This window comes from Puma concolor, chromosome A2 (assembly GCF_028749965.1).
Source record: "Puma concolor isolate L17-30 chromosome A2, mPumCon1.1.hap2, whole genome shotgun sequence".
Taxonomy (NCBI): domain Eukaryota; kingdom Metazoa; phylum Chordata; class Mammalia; order Carnivora; family Felidae; genus Puma; species Puma concolor.
The window spans coordinates 149983690-150002339 of record NC_141668.1 but is presented as its reverse complement, the minus strand read 5'-3'; the positions used below and the strand labels follow the sequence as shown (position 1 = coordinate 150002339).

Below are 18650 nucleotides of genomic sequence, written 5' to 3'. Positions count from 1 at the left end.
GCAAGTGTAGACATGAAAAAAACCTGCTCTTTCAGGAAGCTCCACCTATTTACAGATAGTTTTCAAAACCAGAAAGAATACATTACAAAAAGGAAGTACCAAAGATTTACAAAATTCCCAAAGGTTTATTAGTTTTAATCTAGCCATAGACATCATTTTACTTATTCCATAGCATGGGGGAATTTTCTTTACAACGGTAATTACCGTGCTCTCCACATTCTTACCTTTTGCAATGTGTCACATTTTCAGATTGCCTGCTTGACCTAGAGTTCCTTTATAGCTTTGTGGACAAAACCAAGGCTCTGTTCCTTCTTTCATTTTGTGGCTACTTGCTTCTTAGGCTGAGGAGTAAGCCAGGCCACTTCCCAGAGCACCAGCTCTGGTGCACAGCACCTACGCTTTCTGTCCCATGTGGCACCATGGTCTAGTCATCACTAGGAATGCGTGACAGAGCCCTGGATTTATTAGCTACCTGTTCTCAGAACACAAAAAGGCCTCTATAAAAACAGAACAAGGCATCTATATAGATAGCCAGATCTCATTAAGGATATGAGAGGGAATTTGGGGGAATATAAGGTGACCTAAAAGAACAGAAAATTATTCTCGGAATTTATTCTCATCCAGTTAGGATCCTAAGTGTTCATGCATCCACTACAGAGATGACTGCTTTTCCTACATTAATTTTCAGAGTTCCATAAATTCCTCTTAATTCTCTATGAGACACTGAGGAATTTGATGCAACTTGAACTTCTCAGGGGCTCTAATGTACACTTCTCTACCTCAGAAGTGAGATTTCCTTTGGTGTTTGAATAGGACTTTTCCTTTGCTGGAGGAAACTACCTTCCAGAGCACTGTTTCAAAGTCTGCTCCCTAAACTCTAGATTCTTGAGATGCTGAAGTGGAATATGAGAAAAATGGTCCCATAGTTCGATCAACCTGGGAATCGGTGCTACTGTACTTATTGTAGGGCCCCTCAGAGTCTTGAGCATTGCAAAGCCCAAAGCCCCAGGAGGATGGGGGAGGAGGAGCCATGTTAACAACATTTCCTTAACTCACTTGACCAACTGGAACCTTTCCTAAGGGTCACCTGTTAACTATGTAGAGGCTAGTGTTAGAGCAGAATTGTTTGGGAAACACACCATAGAGAGTGCTTTTCACACCTGTCCCTGGAACTTTTGGTGAGGTGAGGATTACACAAAAAACAAAAGAAAAGTACTTAATCACATATGAGTAAAGAGTAAGGTGACAATTACAATTCCACTGAAACAAAGTGCAGCAGTGGAAACCTTCAGTCTGCCTCCTATGAAGCGTGAAGCTCTCAGGGGCCCATGTCAAGTGAAAAGTCAGGGTAGTTCCAAAGCCACGCAGTTTGAAGACCACTAATGAAATGCCCACTGCTTGACGCATGTGGACGGTTCGTAAGTGTGTAGTGAATAAGTTAACAAATGCACTACAACTTCCATTTTATTCAATTTCAGGGAGAAAACGCCATCCTTTCACTTTTAAACTAATATACAGAAAAGAAAAAAAATCTAGAAAAGCTTCACACGTGGGTAGAATTCCAAATAATGCTTAATGAAGGCTGTGAACCTACCATCAACTGCAGACCATAAATATACCCTTTGCATTAGCAGGTGCAAATGATCAGGCTACACATATTCCTAAGCCCTAGCAGAGGCCGCAGGGGTGAAGAACAGGAAGAAGCTTTTGAAGAACTACCTGCTGCAGGCTAACTTTTGCACCCTGAAACCATTTTCAGTAATTTTATGGGAACAGAAAAAGAGCATTCTAAACTTTCACACCAAGTCAAGGGCTTGGACGTAAGCAAATTTCTTTCCCTTTTAGGCTAAAAACTGTAAGACATGTATTCTTTCTGGACTAATTATCTCTGCTGGCCTAGAGGTGACTTCCCCAGCACATGCCCCCACGCCCCCTCCCCCTACTCCCCGCCTGCCTCTTTCTCCCCTCTTGGTCCTCCCAGTCCATCTCACCCTCTCATATTCATCCTTGGCTCTGCTTAGCATCTCCAGAATGTCGATGGGCCTGTGGTCACTGCAGCCGTTAGCCTGGCTGGGACTCTGTTTGTCCCGAGCAGCTTGCTGGGACCGCCGTGTCTCCTCTTCTACCACACTAGAGGAGGAGAACCAGATTTTAGAAAGACTTCTTTAGGCACAATCTGACCCACAAACTCTCCTGGTGTTTGTCTTCCGAGGATACGGGAAGAATGTCATAGGATACGCTTCCTCTGAACACAATTGCAGGGCCTCGGTCTGTATTGGGAGTACATAACTAACTGCTTTATCAGCTCATGTGCAACAATGCCAACTGATGTGTCTCACTGTTAGAAGGGCAGAGTACAGAATTCTTTTCTAGAGATGGTAGGAGCAGATATGTTAACAATGACCAAATTATTTCTCTTTTTTGAAGTCTCAAACTCAGACTACCAGGTGAAGTACATTTTCAAAAGCATGTAGTCAGCAACACACAGGCAGGCTGCATAGCTGAGCAACCACTGTGGAAAGTCTGTACTGACACTGGACTGGGGGAAGGGGGGAGAAGGAGAGATGAGAGAGGGAGAGAGAGGGAGAGAGAGGGAGAGAGAGGGAGAGAGAGGGAGAGAGAGGGAGAGAGAGGGAGGGAGAGGAGGTTCTTAAAAAAAAAAAAAAAGATTTCAGCAAATCTTCAAAGGTTTCCCTTATTCTCTCCTTAGAAATCACCAAGTGGGTGGTGAGGTCAGGGTGATCATGGCAGTGCTATTCATTCTGATTGGTGCTCAGGCTAATTCTGCACTTGAAAATAAAGCAAGAAAAGTTGAGGGTTAAGAATGCCAGAGAGGGCTGGGGTCTTTTTCTTTTTAAGATTCATTTAGGTTTTAATCCCAGCTCTAATGAACAGGATTACCTGCCACAGGATATTATGGGCACAGGACAACTTGATTATTGTATACGCTGAAAACTTTCTGGATGGTGATAAGGACAGGCAATAAAACAATTCAGTAGCAGAACATCTGTTTCTTGGTTTTTTTTTTTTTTTATTTTTTTTTTTAACGTTTATTTTTGAGACAGAGACAGAGTATGAACGGGGGAGGGTCACAGAGAGGAAGACACAGAATCGGAAACAGGCTCCAGGCTCTGAGCTATCAGCACAGAGCCCGATGCGGGGCTCGAACTCACGGACCTTGAGCCGAAGTCAGCCGCTTAACCGACTGAGCCACCCAGGTGCCCCCTTGGGTTTTTTTGAACAACAGGAATAGGACAAGAATAGGCCACTTCAGTGTCAGTTCACTGCTTTAAAACAACCTGCCTAGGAGCTCCCATTCATGTGCGTGGGATGGTTCTTTTATTTGAAAACACTGGGTTAAACAGTATTAAGCACTTTTTTTTTTTAAACAGCAGACTCATTCTGAGTTTTTAACGTGCTAAAGTATATTTGATTCTCCAAGAAGGGTGAGCTTATACATTTCCCCAAATTTACTTGACCAGAATCTTCTCCTAAGGCAAGATTTCTGTTTAGAAGATCTTGCTTTGAAGTAATGGTGTTATTTCTCTATCTAGATGCTTATAGCTCTGAATACGATGATTATTTCTGAAATAAATGTACAGTCACAGACTTTACAGTAGAATGAAAGAAGACTGGTATGTGATATGAAGATCAGACCAATTAGCATCCATATTGTCTCATTTATATCCATACCAGACAAGAAAGACTATATGGCCCCAACTGTGAGGCCTGTTGCAAAGGAGAAAAAGACTGGAGAGATATACATTGGTTTTTCTTGATGGTAGATCACAAGCAATTTCCCGTTCCTTTTTTGTCCGTTTCTTCATTTTCCATAATTAACAGGCACTCCTTTAATAACGAGGGGGAAAAAAAGAGTGCTATTTCAAGAGACTTGTATTTGTACTCAGTTACAAGCTGCACCAGCTTGAATTCACCTTCACTGAAGACTCCGGTCACACAGCCTGTTTCTCCTCCCTCTAGCCAGGCTGCCTGATTTGTCCATCCTGGTATTCCCCTCATCCCTGCTCCAGACTGGATCTGGATCTGTAATTTTGGTTCAGTTTTTTTTTTTTCTAATAAAGTAAGCTTTATGTCCAACATGGAGTTTGCAATTCAAGACTCTGAGATCAAGAACTGCATGCTCTACTGATTGAGCCAGCCAAGCGCCCCCCAAAAGAACATTTCTTTCTTTCTTTTTTTTAATTTTAAAAAAAGTTTGATTTTTGAGAGAGACAGAGTACAAGTGGGGGAGGGGCAGAGAGAGAGGGAGAGACTCAGAATCCAAAACAGGCTCCAGGCTCTGAGCTGTCAGCACAGAACCCGATGCGGGGCTTGAACTTGTGAACTGTGAGATCATGACCTGAGCTGAAGTTGGACGCTCAACCCACTGAGCCACTCAGGTGCCCCAAAAACATTTCTAATTAGTTGCCACTATTAGACCGGTGGAACAGGCCTCTTTACAATGTTCACTTCTGCTTTCAACAGCATGTCCAGGTGGCAAGAAGGGACAGGAAAGATGCCGGGACTCTATCAGGCCTCTTCCAATCCAAACTCTCTTAGGAGCACCCTCTTCTCAAATATGCCCTCAAGACTACCCATAAATCAGGAATAAGGCTCACTTCCATGAGTTCTCCAAATTTCAGTCTTCGTAGGCAACCGTTCAAACAAGTATTTATTGTTAGGAAGAGTTTCTGGCAGGGTGGATTTCCTCTTTAGCAGAGTCAGCATTTCCCAAGTTTAGTGGATTTTCAACCCTGCCACTGACCAGAGAGGATTTCTAAATTCGGATACAGTACAGGTCTAGAGGTGTGCATGCTCTACCGCAGAGCTTCTCAGTTTTTATAAACATCTTTTGGAATAAGTCAACTTCTTTACTTGGAGAATTTTTATTATATTGCAGCTGTTGAAACAGTGATTTAACAGAATGGGCACCGACAGGCACATTTATTGAGACACACACACAATCTGCCAATACACACCTGTATTTCTGGTGGGCAGAGATAATATTCTGAATTATGTAGCAAACAGAGGCTGTACACAGGCAAAGTCAGAGCAAAGAAAGATAAAGTAGTCTTTTCTTTATCTTTGGTGACCACGACACCATTTATCACAAAGTTCATGTTAACATATAAGGTGTTCTCTTCGGCCATAAATAGGCCAGGCACTTGAAAACTCATTACTAACAGTTCCATGAGGGCACTCTCTAATCACTTTCAATAACTCCCCTGCTTCTAGTAAAACCAGCTGGAAGCATAAGCAAATGCGCTTCTTTTGGGCATTTCTTGTGAAAGAAACTCAAATGCTCCTTTTCCCTTTTGCTTTCTGTTTCTACTTCCTCATCCTTACTTTTGGTTTCAGTACAGTATTTTCAGATAGGCCTTCAGTCTTCTGCCTCATTTACCACCTGAAGTCTTGTATGAGGGGTACCACTGGCCCTGACAGTTTAGACAAAAGCTCAAAATGGTTTCCTGTAAGTAGCTATTAAAGCTAAAAGAAACATATTTCTCACTTGGGGCCCAAAAGTTCTCAACCTGCAGGAGAAAGTCTATATACTAACATATTCCAAAGTTTAGATATTTCAGAAAAATATTCTGGATTTCAGGATAACCAAGAATCAATACATCTGTGTCTTCTAAGTAATTAGAAGTAAACTGCCTTTGCTGTCACTTTCAAAAATACAAAAAGTAGTCATCAAATAAGGAAATGGCTTTGTAAAAAAAGTAGTTTTAATTCATTTCCAGGGACAAGGTGTTGTAAAAATAAAGTGTGCTCAGTTGCTATGTGTCCAACTTCGCAAAGCTCAGATGATGACCTTGAGATTAGTGAGCTGAGGCCTCACGTCGGGCTCTCTGCTGTTAGTGCGGAGCCAGAGAGCCTGCTTTGGATCCTCTGTCCCTCTCTCTCTCTCTCTCTCTCTCTCTCTTTCAAAAATAAGTAAAACATTAAAAGAAAGGAAGGAAGGGGGCGCCTGGGTGGCTCAGTCGGTTGAGCGTCCAACTTTGGCTCAGGTCATGATCTCACGGTCTGTGAGTTCGAGCCCCGCGTCGGGCTCTGTGCTGACAGCTCAGAGCCTGGAGCCTGCTTCTGCTTCTGTGTCTCCCCCTCTCTCTGCCCCTCCCCTGCTCATGCTCTGTCTCTCTTTGTCTCAAAAATAAATAAAAACATTAAAAAAATAAATAAATTAAAAAAAAAAAAGGAAGGAAGGAAAGGAAAGGAAAGGAAGGAAGGAGGGGTGTTTCTAGAGACGCAACATGTTTTCCAACATGACTGATGCAAGTTCATTTGGAACAATGTCTTCAGGGGTGTATGCCCACAGTAATAAACACAGCCTATCCTGTGAGCTCACGGCCAGAGCCATCAAAGCAGAAGGCGGACAGACATCCAATCAGGACATGACAGTGGTCTTCGATTAAAACTTTGCTTTAGCCATATGGGCTTCTTTTAAAATGCAAATATGCCTGGAATTAAGGTTTGGGGCTTATTTATTTACACTTTTACAGAAATTAGTGTGAAATTGGACTGTTTCTTAAAAAATTAAGACCGTTTTCTTCCAAAGATGTAGATAAAAACCTTGCAGGAGAACGAAAGGAATTCCGATGATGGGGTGGGGGTTCACATCTCTGGGGAGATTTAGGCAAAAACCGAAAAGGAAACACAGGTGAGCCAGAATACACTGGTGGCCGCAGCACCGCAGGCCCCTCCAGCGCCACGGTGTCTCGGGCTCCCAGAACCCAGACCAGCAGCACCAGCAGCACAGAGAAGCCAGATGAGGGGTGGCTCCTGTGGGCTAGCTTGAGAAAAGACAGTAAGCCACCCTTTAGAACTCTCATTCAATGAAATTGCTTTCCAATTCCAAGATTCTGACATACAAAGCATCTCCTGGGACACAGCCCATCAGTGAACTGGGGGGCCACTACACCTAGAGTCGGCGCCACAGCGGAGTTCACGTCAAGGAGGCGCGGGCAGGAGTTCTCTACTGGCTGCGGAGCGCCGCACCACTCGTCTCGCCAGAGCCTTAGCGCCGCCTGCCTGTGCCCTGGGCGTGATAGCGTCCTCTGGGGTCAGCCCTAAGCACATACTTAACAATAAGGGTTTGGTTAAATTAAGATTTGTCTTCAGGACTGGATAAAATTACAAATACCACAGAGGACTCTTTAGCGTAAACTGGAAAAAGGCTGTTGAACTGAAAAGTAGGAGGTACAGGGTGATCTATTTTTGTAAAAAACCACCACACACGACCTAATGTACAAATAAAAAGACGGGAAGGAAACAGACTAAAATACTAACAATGGGAGTAGTAGGGTTACAGATAATTCTAGTTTTAAGCTTTTCTGCCTCTTCCAATTTTTGGACAATAAGCAGGAAATCAGGGGAGAAACAAATTAGTAGACTCAGTAGCAAACAGAAGCGAGGGGGAAAGTAATTTTTTCATCTCTCATATATCATTAATTAGATCTATGTTGTAAAAGAAATACTTACTCGGCCATGAGTTTGGCTATGCGGTGACAGTCATTCTTATCGTAAAACCAGATGCTGTATATCGACACTTGAAAAACAAAGGAGAGAAAAAGATAATGGGAAATGCGGTTTCAACATTTGAGTATACGTAAATACTATATTATTACCACGGAATGTCAGAGAATTAACCACCAACAGAATTTACCATCAAACCCTCAAATTGTTAAGAGTTCCTCTAAAGAAAAAAAACCCTCTCCCTTAAACTGCTTAATAAAATTATTAATAAAATTAAGATAGGTAAAATATTCAGATGAAAATTGCGAAAGAAAGTTTTCAGACATGATTTCCAGATCTCATTGAGCCTAAGGTGCCACTAAGTGTAAAAGGTACCATTATTTTCTGTGTTACCAAGAAAGGAAAGTGCTGTTAAACTAAGAATCAACATTGTGAGATGCATTTCAAATTGACAGTGAAATGTGAAAAAAAGTGTTTTAATTATCGAAAACCAAGTTCACCCACCAGCAGAACCAAACAACAGAACCTCCATCAATCTTTCGAAGCTTGAAATATGGAATCAGTAATTACAATAAAAACAAACACCAGCTCCAGGTCCAGCCTATGATCAACATCGTTCACGCAGGAAATGGAAATGCTGGGGCTGAGCTCAGTCTATCACACTTCTTTTCCTTTTTCATTCCCAGCACGTGTGTTGTGATCAACACTAAGAAAACCTTCAAAAACTATTTGGTGAATAGATAAACGAACTTTATAATTAAAGGTTAACAATACATAAAAACCACTGTAAACACTTTCTGGATAAGGTGGGACAGAAATACTGAATTGTAAGTCAAAACAAACATGAATAGCTATGGCTCATTGCTACCACGTGCGCCCACTATGATACTCACAGCTTGGCCCAGGCTGCACCTTCCTTCATACTTAAAATGACTGGTACAGGCAGTGCAGATATCATTATGTCTTTTTTTAAAAATTAAACTTTTTTTTTTTTAAGACAGGAAGTAGAATTTATTGGTGGGCATGAATAAGGAGGGAGCAGTGCTGAGGTTCTCATGAGTGCAGAGCCTGTTGTTTGTCTAAGAGGCCATGAGTAGGGATGTATTTGACCCCACAGCCATCTGGGATGAGCTGCTTTTCAGCCATCATGTCTCCAAATTTGTCCACATTAAACTTAGCCTTATTTCTTGGAAATGAAGATCTTCTGGTGGCCAGAGGACCTGAACTTGGCTCTCCATAGGGCCTCAATCACATGGTTCTGGAAGGACATGATGACATGGCCACTGTGGACCCTAACCATGTGCCCTGGGGGTTTCCAAAGGCACTCCACATACCTGTCTGGAGCCCGTCAACCCCAGCACAGGACAACATCTTGTTGATACAGGTGATGGGGATGGGGTGGAGTTGCACTTGGATATGAAAACTATCTTTGCCATAGCTTTTCACCATGTACTTGCTGGCAAAAATACAGGCAGTCTCCAGGGCTTCAGAGGAGAGCTGCTCATATTCATCTGACGTCATGTGGCCATATAGTGGGAACCCATTCACATTTGCCTTCTTCTGCCCCAGGTCAAAGATGTGGATATTGGCATCAGGGACACTTCTGCCGAAGTGAGACTTTGGGTATGTTTTGTTCTTACAATACCGGTAACACCATGGCGACACCAGGATTTTCAGTCGTGCTCCAAAGGAAAAGGGCTAAATTAAACTTTTAATTTTGAAATAATTGTAGCTTCACACACACTTGGAAAAAATAAACAGAGACTGTATGTGCCCTTTGTTTCTTCCATTGGTAACGTTTGGTAAAACTATAGTATGATTTCACAGCCAGGCTTCTGACACTGATACAGTCAAGTTACAGAACATTGCTGTGGCCACAAAGATCCCTGGTGGACTTTTATAGCCACACCCTCTTCCCTTGGTCCCTCTCCCCCATCTCTGACTCCTGGCAGACACACTAATCTGTTCTCTGTTTCTTTAATGTTGTCATTTCAAGAATGTTACAGAATATAAAGGGAATCATATAACATGCAACTTTTTGAGATTGAGTTTTCTAACCCAACATAATTCTCTGGATATTCATCCAAGTTGTTGCTTGCACCAATTGTTCATCCCCACCCCCACTCTCTTTTTCGGCTGTGTAGTATTTCATGGTGTGGCCATACCTGTTCAAATGTTCATCCACTGATGGACACGTGGTGTGTTTCCAGTTTTGAGCTATTAACAAATAAGCAGCTATGAATGTTCATGCACAGGTTTTCGTGTGAATGTAAGTCTTCATCTCTGGGTTAAATGCCCCAAAGCACAGTTACTGAGTCACAGAAGTTGCATGTCCAGTTTAAAGAAGAAACTGTTCTCTAGAGTGTTGGTACTATTTTATATTCTTACCAGCAACATATGAGCAATCCAGTTTCTCTGCATCCTTGCCAGCATCTGTTCTTCTATTTTTAACTTCATCCATTCTGACAGGTATATAGTGGCATCTCACTGTGGTTTTAGTTTACATCTCCCTAGAAGCTACTGATGCTGAACATCTTTTCATGTGCTTCTCTGTCATCCATATTTTCTGTTTAGTCAAATGTCTGTTCATGTCTTTTGCCCCTTCTAATTGGACGTTTTTTACTGTTGAATTTTATGAGTTCTTTAGATATTCAAGATACTAGGCCTTTGTTGGATATGTGGTTTGAAGATATTTTCTATCTGGAGCTTGTTTTTCATTCTTAGTAAGGTCCTTCCAGAGCAAAGATTTTTAATTTTGACAAGGTCCAACTTACCAATTTTTCTTTTTATGGATCATGCTTTTGGTGTCAAGGATTCTTTCCTGATGGACCCGCAGTAACAAAATTTTCTATGATTTTTCCTAAAAGGTTTATAGTTTTACATTTCAGTAGGTAATCAATTTTTTAAAATGTTTTATTTATTCTTGAGAAAGATTTGGGGGGGGGAGGGTCAGGAGCAGAGAGAAAGAGAGACACAGAATCTGAAGCAGGTTCCAGGCTCTAAGCTGTCAGCACAGAGCCTGATGCGGGCTTGTACCCAAGAACCATGATATCATGGGCTGAGCCGAAGTCAGACGCTTAACCAACTGAGCCACCCAGGTGCTCCATCAGTTGGTAATTGATTTTGAGTTAATTTTTGTATAAAAAGGTTTAGGTTAAGGTCTTCTTTTGGTCTAAATGTTCTATCCAGCATTATTTGTTGAAAATGCTCTCCTCTCTTTATTGAGGAGTATTTTGTACCTTTGTCAAATATCAGTTGGGTATATTTGTGTGGGTCTATTTCCAGATTTATTTTATCCTATTTATGTGTTTATTCCTCCACCAGTACCACACTGTCTTGATTCTTGTGCTATACAGTAGGCCTTAATAATTCCCCCCACTTTATGCTTTTCCAAATTGTTTTATCTTCTACGGCCTGTGCTTTTCCATAGAAGTTTTAGAATAAGTTTGTTTATGCCTACAAAAAACATTGTTGGGATTTTGATAGAAGAAAGTGCTTTAAACCTACAGAGCAATTTGGGAATAGGTGAATTTGTACTATGTGGAATGCTTCAATGCACAAGTACAGTCTATCTCTCCATTTATTTAGATCTTCTTTGATTTCTTTCATCAGTAATTTTCAGCACACAGATCCTGTACATGTTTTGTTAAATTTATGCCTACGTACTTAACTTTCTTTGTAAGGGCTATAAATGGTGGCTTGTTTTTAAGGTTATCTTTTTTAAGTAATCTCTACACCCACTGTGGGACTCTAACTCATGACCCCAAGATCAAGAGGCGCATGCTCTGCTGACCGAGCCAGCCATCGCCCCTAAATGGTAGTTTTTAATTGTGACTGAGTTTTGAATGTTGATCTTGTATTCTCATATCTTACCAAGCTCACTAATTAGTTCTAGGAATTTGTACTTAGTCTGTTATCTGCGAATAACATTTTTATTATTTTTCTCCCCTTTCTCTTCCAATATGTAGGCCTATTTTTCTTTCTTGCCTTATTGCAGTGGTTAGAACTTTCAGTGCTATGTTGCACAGCAGTGTTGACAGTGGACATCCTTGCCTTGTTCTCAATCTTAAAGGGAAAACATTCATCCTTTCACTGTAAGTATAATGCTGGCTGTAAGTCTGTTGCAGATGCTCTTTATCAAGATCACATAATTTACTTCTATTCCCAACTTAAGAGTTTTTATCATGCATGGACATGGGTTTTTTCCCTGCATCAAAAACACTAAATATGATCATGTGATATTTCTATTTCATCTTTAGTCTTTTGATATGGTGGATTAAACTGATGTTCAATGTATTTTTTTTAAATGTTTATTTTTGAGAGAGTGTGTATGTGTGTGCGCACAAGTAGGGAAGGGGCAGAGAAAGAGGGAGAGAGAGAATCCCAAGCAGACTCTACACTTGGTGCGGAGCCTGACAAGAGGCTCGATCTCATGACTGTGAGATCATGACCTGGGCTGAAACCAAGAGTCAGGTGCTAAACTGATGGGAGCCACCCAGGCGTCCCTTACTTTCAATACTGAACCAGCTTTGCAGATCTGGAATAAAACCCTTTTCTCTATATTGTTGAGTTTGCTAATATTTGGCTGAGGATTTTTTTTAACTTACTAAAAATTTTTTTGTTTTTTAATGTTATTTATTTTTGAGAGAGACACAGAGTGCAAGCAGGGAAGGGGCAGAGGGAGAGGGAAACACAGAATCTGAAGCAGGCTCCAGGCTCTGAGCTGTCAACACAGAGCCCAACGCAGGGCTTGAACTCACAAACTGTGAGATCATGACCTGAGCCAAAGTTACATGCTCAACGAACTGAGCCACCCAGGCGCCCCCTTTTTAACCTACTTCTTGAGAGATACTGGTTTGTGGTTTTCTTTTATTGTACTGTCTGCCTAGTTTGGGTATCAGAGTAATACTGGCTTTATAAAATCAGTTGAAAATTGTTCCCTCCTTGTCTGTTTTCTGGAAGAAACTATGTAAAATTAGTGTTAACTCCTCTTTGAATTCTCCAGTAAAACCATCTAGGCCTGGAGATTTTTTTCTTTTGAATTATGAATTCAATTTCTTCAATGGCTATAGGACTATTCATGTTATCTATTTTGTCTTGGTTGAATTTTGTAGTTTGGGTTTTCAAGGAACTGGTCCATTTCTTCCAAGTTATCAAGTTTACGACTATAAAACTGTTCACAGGGGGTGCCTGGGTGGCTCAGTCGGTTGAGCGTCTGACTTTGGCTCAGGTCATGATCTCAGTTTGTGAGATCAAGCCCTGTGTCGGGCTCTGTGCTGACAGCTTGGAGCCTGGAGCCTGCTTCGGATTCTGTGTCTCTGTCTCTCTCTGCCCCTCCCCCACTTGTGCTATCAAAAATAAATTTTAAAAAATGTAAAAAAAAAATTTAAAGAAAAATAAAGTACTTAAATGTTCACAGCATTAGCTTATTACCCTTTTAATGTCTGGAGAATCTATAGTGATACCTACTATTCCATTCCTGATACTGGTACATTGTGTTTTCTTTTTCTTAGTATTGCTAAAAAGGTTTGTGAATTTTATTGATCTTTTTTTAATTTGTGGTGCCTGGGTGGCTCAGTCAGTTAAACGTCCAACTCTTGGTTTCGGCTCAAGTCATGATCTTATTGCTTCGTGGGTTTGAGCCCCACACGGAGCTCTGTAATGACAGTGAGGAGCCTGCTTGAGATTTTCTCTCTCCCTCCCTCTCTTTGCCCCTCCCCCACCTGTGTTGTCTCCGTCTCTCTCAAAATAAACTTAAAAGTTTTCTAAAAACCCAGCTTATTGTTCCACTAATTTTTCTCTTTTCATATTTTCAATGTCATTGATTTCTTCTGCTCTTATCTTCATTTTTTCCTTACTTCTGTATGCTTTGAGCTTAATTTGCTCTTCTCTTTATAATTTCTTGAAGTAAGAATTTAGTCAGCTCTCAGCCAAGTATCTTGAAGGTGTGGGAGGAGTTCCCCATGGTTAGGCCACCTGGTGTGCCTGTCCTGGAAGAGAGCCTCTGACTTTCACAGATGAAGACTGCTTCCCAGACTAGGCCAGTGATGTGACTCCTCCTCCACCCCTCCCTCCCCTTCGTGGGAGGGAGGGAAAGCACTCCCCCTGGTGGCCACTCATTGTCAGCAGGGCTCCTCTAATCCTTTCTGCCAGTTTTTCTGGCAGAAACCTGATATTGTTGCCAGGACTACCACTTGATCCAGGAGGGGAATGAGCCTACCTGACCTGTCCTGTGTTGCTAGGTTGGAGGTCAGCAAATACCATGCCTGGGTCCCCACCTTCTGTTGGGCGAGAGGGTTGTTAAGACCCTGTTGCTGTGCTGTTTTGCCAGTTGTGAGTCTTCCCCTTTCCACCTTTCAGAGTTCTACTGATTGTCTCTTGTGTTATTTCTGGGTTTTATAGTTGTACTTAACAGGGAGAAGCAAGGAGAGACAAGTAAGTCTAGGCCATCTTGTTTGGATCAGAAGTCTCACTGTGCACTTTTATGGATGGAAACTGAGGTTCATGGAAAGGCTAAATAGCTTATTACAAATCAGAAGAAAACAGTCTTGGCACTGTGGCTAGAACTCAGGTACTCTCACTCTTAGGCCAGTGGTCTTGACACCACACAGCCATTGCCTCATTACATGAAAGAACACATTTTTTTATAAAACAAAAACTTAATGAGCTTTAATTATGCTTATAGACTAAACTAACACATAAAAGAGTATAAATAAGTTAAAAAACATACAATAAAAGGATGACAGAATATAGAATTATAGTCACCATGCTGTATATTACATCCCCATAACTTACTCATTTTGTAACTGGAAATTTGTACCTTTTGATCTCCCCTCCCCCCACCTCAGGCAACCATCAATCTGTTCTTTATATCCATGAGCTTTTAAGTTTATTTATTTTGAAAGAGAGAGAGAGACAGAGTGAGCACAGACAGGCAGAGAGATAGAGGGAGAGGAAGAATCCCAAGCAGGCTCTGTGCTATCAGCACAGAACCTGATGAGGGGCTCGAACTCACAAACTGTGAGATCATTACCTGAGCCGAAATTAAGAGTTGGACACTTAACCATCTAAGCCACCCAGGCATCCTGTTTTTTTTTTTTTTTCTTCCTTAAAGATTCCACACATTAGTGAGATCATATAATATTTATCTTTTTCTATCTGATCTACTTCATTTTAGCATGATGTCCTCAAGGTCCATCTATATTGTTGCAAAACGTAAGGTTTCAATTTTTTAATGGCTGCATAATATTCCATTGTGTATATATACATTTTCTTCTTCCATTCATCCATTGATGGACTCCTAGGTTATATCCACATTCTGGCTGTTGTAAATAACGCTACAATAAACACAGAAGTGCATATATCTTTTCAAATTAGTGTTTTCATTTTTTTCAGATAAATACCCAGAAGTGGAATTGCCAGATCATATGGTAGTTTCATTTTTAATTTTTTGAGAAATCTCCATACTGTTTTCCATAGTAGATGCACCAATTTACAGTCCTAGCAACAGTGCATGAAGGTTTGCTTTTCTCCACATCCTCTCCAACACCTGTTGTTTCTTATATATTTTTTTAAAGTTTTATTTATTTATTTTGAGAGAGAGAGAGTTTGAGCATGGAAGGGGCAGAGAGAGAAGACAGAGAATCCCAAGCAGGGTCTGTGCTGTCAGTGCATGGCCAGATGCCGGGCTTGATATCACGAACCATGATATCATGATCTGAGCTGAAATCAAGAGTCAGATGCTCAACTGACTGAGCCACCCAGGTGTCCCTGTTATTTCTTGTATTTTTGACAAGAGCCATTCTAACATGTGTGGAGTAATCTCACTATGGTTTTAATTTGCATTTCCCTGATATTAGTGATGTGGAGCATCTTTTCACGTACCTGTTGGCCACCTGTATGTCTTCTTTGGAAAAATGTCTGTTCAAATCTTCTGCCCACTTTTTAATCAGATTGTTCTTTTGCCATTGAGATGCATGAGTCCTTTATATAATTTGGATATTAGCCCCATATCAGATATATGACTTGCAAACATTTTTCTCTTGTTTGGTAGGATGCCTTTTTATTTTGTTGAAGGTTTCCTCTGCTCTGCAAAAGCTTTTAGTTTGATATAGTCTCACTTGTTTATTTTTGCTCTTTCTGCCTTTGCTTTTGGTGTCAAATCCAAAAAATCATTGCCAAAACTGATGTCTAGGAGCTTACCACCTATGTTTTCCTCTAAGGGTTTCACAGTATCAGGTCTTACATTCAAGTCTTTAATCTATTTCGAATTTATTTTTTGTGTATGGTGTAAGATAAGATAGTAGCAGGTAGCTGTCCACTTTCCCCAACACCATTTACTGAACAGACTGTCTTTTCCCCATGGTATATTCTTGGTTCCCTTGTTGGAAATTAGCTCGACCATGTATGTGTGGGTTTACTGCTGGGTACTCTCTTCTGTTTCGCTGATCTATGTGTCTATTTTTGTGCTAGTACCACACTGTTTTGCATACTACAGCTCTGTAGTTTATCTTGAAATCTGGGTCTGTGATACCTCTGGATTTTTTCTTCATCCGCAAGTTTGGCTATCTGAGGTCTTTTGTGGTTCCATACAAATTTTAGGATCGTTTATTCTATTTCTGTGAAAAATGTCATGGCAATTTTGATACGAAATACACTCAATCTGTAGATTGCTTAAGGCAGTATAGACATTTTAACAATATTACTCCTTCTAATCCAGGAGCATGAAATATTTTCCCAATTCTTTGTGTTTTCTTCGACTTCCTTCATTAATGTCTTATAGTTTTCAGTGTACAAAAGCTTTTTAATGGCAAATTTTTATTCATGCTGAATTAACGTCATTATATTCTACAAAAACATTCATGGCCAATCACAACTTTAAAGTTCCTTTTTTGACAGAAATAAAAGTTTAATTGGATTTTTTTCAGTTGTCCTTGCAAAGGGAGTGAAAACATTGATACAGTGAGTGAATGGCTTCATTTTATGAATGAAATCATCAACGTGAATTTTTTTCCTAACCTGTTCTCTGGTAGAGAAACCCTTCAATTTCACTAAAACCGTCCTTGACTGTTGGGCTCCATGTCTGGCTATGTGTCCTGCAGGTGACTGTGCACACTAACTACCACACTACCAGGTTGGCTTTTGTTTTCTGAGCCTTCATGCAGCCTGATGTGAAGAGTTTTCCATGTTTGGAATCCAGGTTCACAGCCCCTCTTCTGTTCACAGAACTATAAAACACCACCAACGCTTCAAGCAGAATCAATGTCTAATGAATAACAAGTAATCTTGGAATATTTTACATGTAAGTAAACAGATTAAATTTAGCTTTGACATCCCTTTGACAAGGAACACAGAGGAAGCTCTGTTACAGACAAGATATAAGCAGTATCTTCCGCAGTATCTTTGGTTATGTTCCTATTCCCTGCGGCTAAGGATTGCTCCTACATAGAGTAATCAGATTGGGCTTTGAAAAGACTCCATATATGGCAAGTACATGCAACTATCTTTCTTTAAATATGCCTCTTCCAACCTTGGCTAAAGAACACACAAAACACAAGAGTCCAAATACAAGATTCCAGTTTCCCTCTGATGGACACACCCATGTAACTTAGACTGATCAGAAAGTTTGTGATATGCAATACATTAGGCTCAGAACATTCTTTGGGCTGAACAGGGGCATTTAATAATGTTTTCATAGGGGGTTGAAAGCCCAACTCTTAAGAAAGAATTCCATATGTATAATCAAAATAAACCCAGCAGAACTATCAACTTACGTTGACAAAACTTTACTTATATCCTCTCTTCTTCCCTTAAAGAAATACTCTAGAATTTAGAAATAAGACACACGCCTTCCACTCTTGTACATTATCAAGTAAACTGCCAAAAGAGACCCAAACACTTTCAAAGGCATGTTTGCAGAAGAAATAAAGATAAGGAAGCCATAACGATAGCTTAATGGGTACGGGATAAGAGTCACACTCGATTCTGCCAAAAGTGGACCTGTAGAGGTTCAGACACGCATCCAAGAATCAGCTCTGTCTGCCAACATATCAAATGCACAGTGCATGCAACTGGCAAGAATGCCCTGAGAGCTGCCCCTGAGCCTGTCACTGTCACCGGTGAGGAAAGACAGACAAGTTACCAGATAGCTCAGATCACGGAGGACCTGTCTCCAAGCCAAAGCCAAGTATTCTTCCCTCAAGAGAACTTCCACTCCAAGGCCCAACACATACCGTGAACAATTCATTTGCTGAAACATCCCGACATAATTTTCCTTGATTAACTACAGCAATTTAAGGATTTGACAATATAGTATTATTTTGCTGTGGCAAATAATGATGGCATCCTGATTTATAAGTGGCTTTTCTCAAGACAAAAGCAAACTATCTATCTATTGGACCCCCCACCATATTTGCAGCTGTTAACGGCTGTCCCAAGTAAGTCATGCAGTACAGGCAAGTCACCAAAGAGTTAGGGAGTGTGGTAGGATATTTAATCACTTTTAAGTTGTACTTCTATGAAAAACATCAAAATGCAGAAAAGAATATCGAAAATTAAGTGTTTCCTTTGCTTTTTAAATGACAGCATCTTTCTTTTAAAATCATGAAAAACAAGACTGACAAAAGATTAAAGCCATTAGATTACTTAATACTGAGAAATTTTAAAGATTTTTTTTAATGTTTATTTTTGAGAGACAGGGAGCGAGCGAGTAGGGGCGGGGCAGAGAGAGAGGAAGACACAGAATCCGAAGCAGGCTCCAGGCTCTGAGCTGTCAGCACAGAGCCCGACGCGGGGCTCGAACTCACGAACCGCGGGATCATGACCTGAGCTGAAGTCAGATGCTTAATCGACTGAACCACCAGGTGCCCCAATATTGAGAAATCTGAAAAAGCTGAGGAGCAAGAGTTTTCCATTTTCCCAGAGAGCGCAGTTTGCAGATCCAGCAGCCCGTTATGATTTGATGTTACATCTCATTCTGCTTCTCATCTGGAATGGTATACGGCATGTATAAGATCAAGAGAATCCAAATTAATTTGGAGGCTTTGTAAAATCCCTTGAGACTTCTTGAGATGCTGTGAAATGTCACAAGAACAGAGCTGGGAATCACTCTCGTGCACATGCTGTCTTTTTGATTCATTTATTATTTAGATCTGACCTACTTTCTAAAAGGATCTGAG

The 18650-nt window shown here is 40.8% G+C and overlaps 1 protein-coding gene and 1 pseudogene across 2 annotated transcripts in view; both read right to left on the bottom strand.

Annotated features, from left to right (window-relative positions):
* The window catches only part of DCP1A (decapping mRNA 1A), a 58434-nt gene that overhangs the window by 22465 nt on the left and 17319 nt on the right, over positions 1–18650 (bottom strand). For both annotated transcript variants that reach the window (XM_025915732.2, XM_086697930.1), the window contains 2 exons: positions 7480–7546; positions 1992–2130 (listed from right to left, as the gene is read on the bottom strand). In XM_025915732.2, the coding sequence (XP_025771517.2) occupies positions 1992–2130; positions 7480–7546 (206 nt within the window). The remainder of the gene's footprint in view (positions 1–1991; positions 2131–7479; positions 7547–18650) is intronic.
* On the bottom strand, positions 7555–9894 carry LOC147583586 (large ribosomal subunit protein uL16-like; annotated as a pseudogene).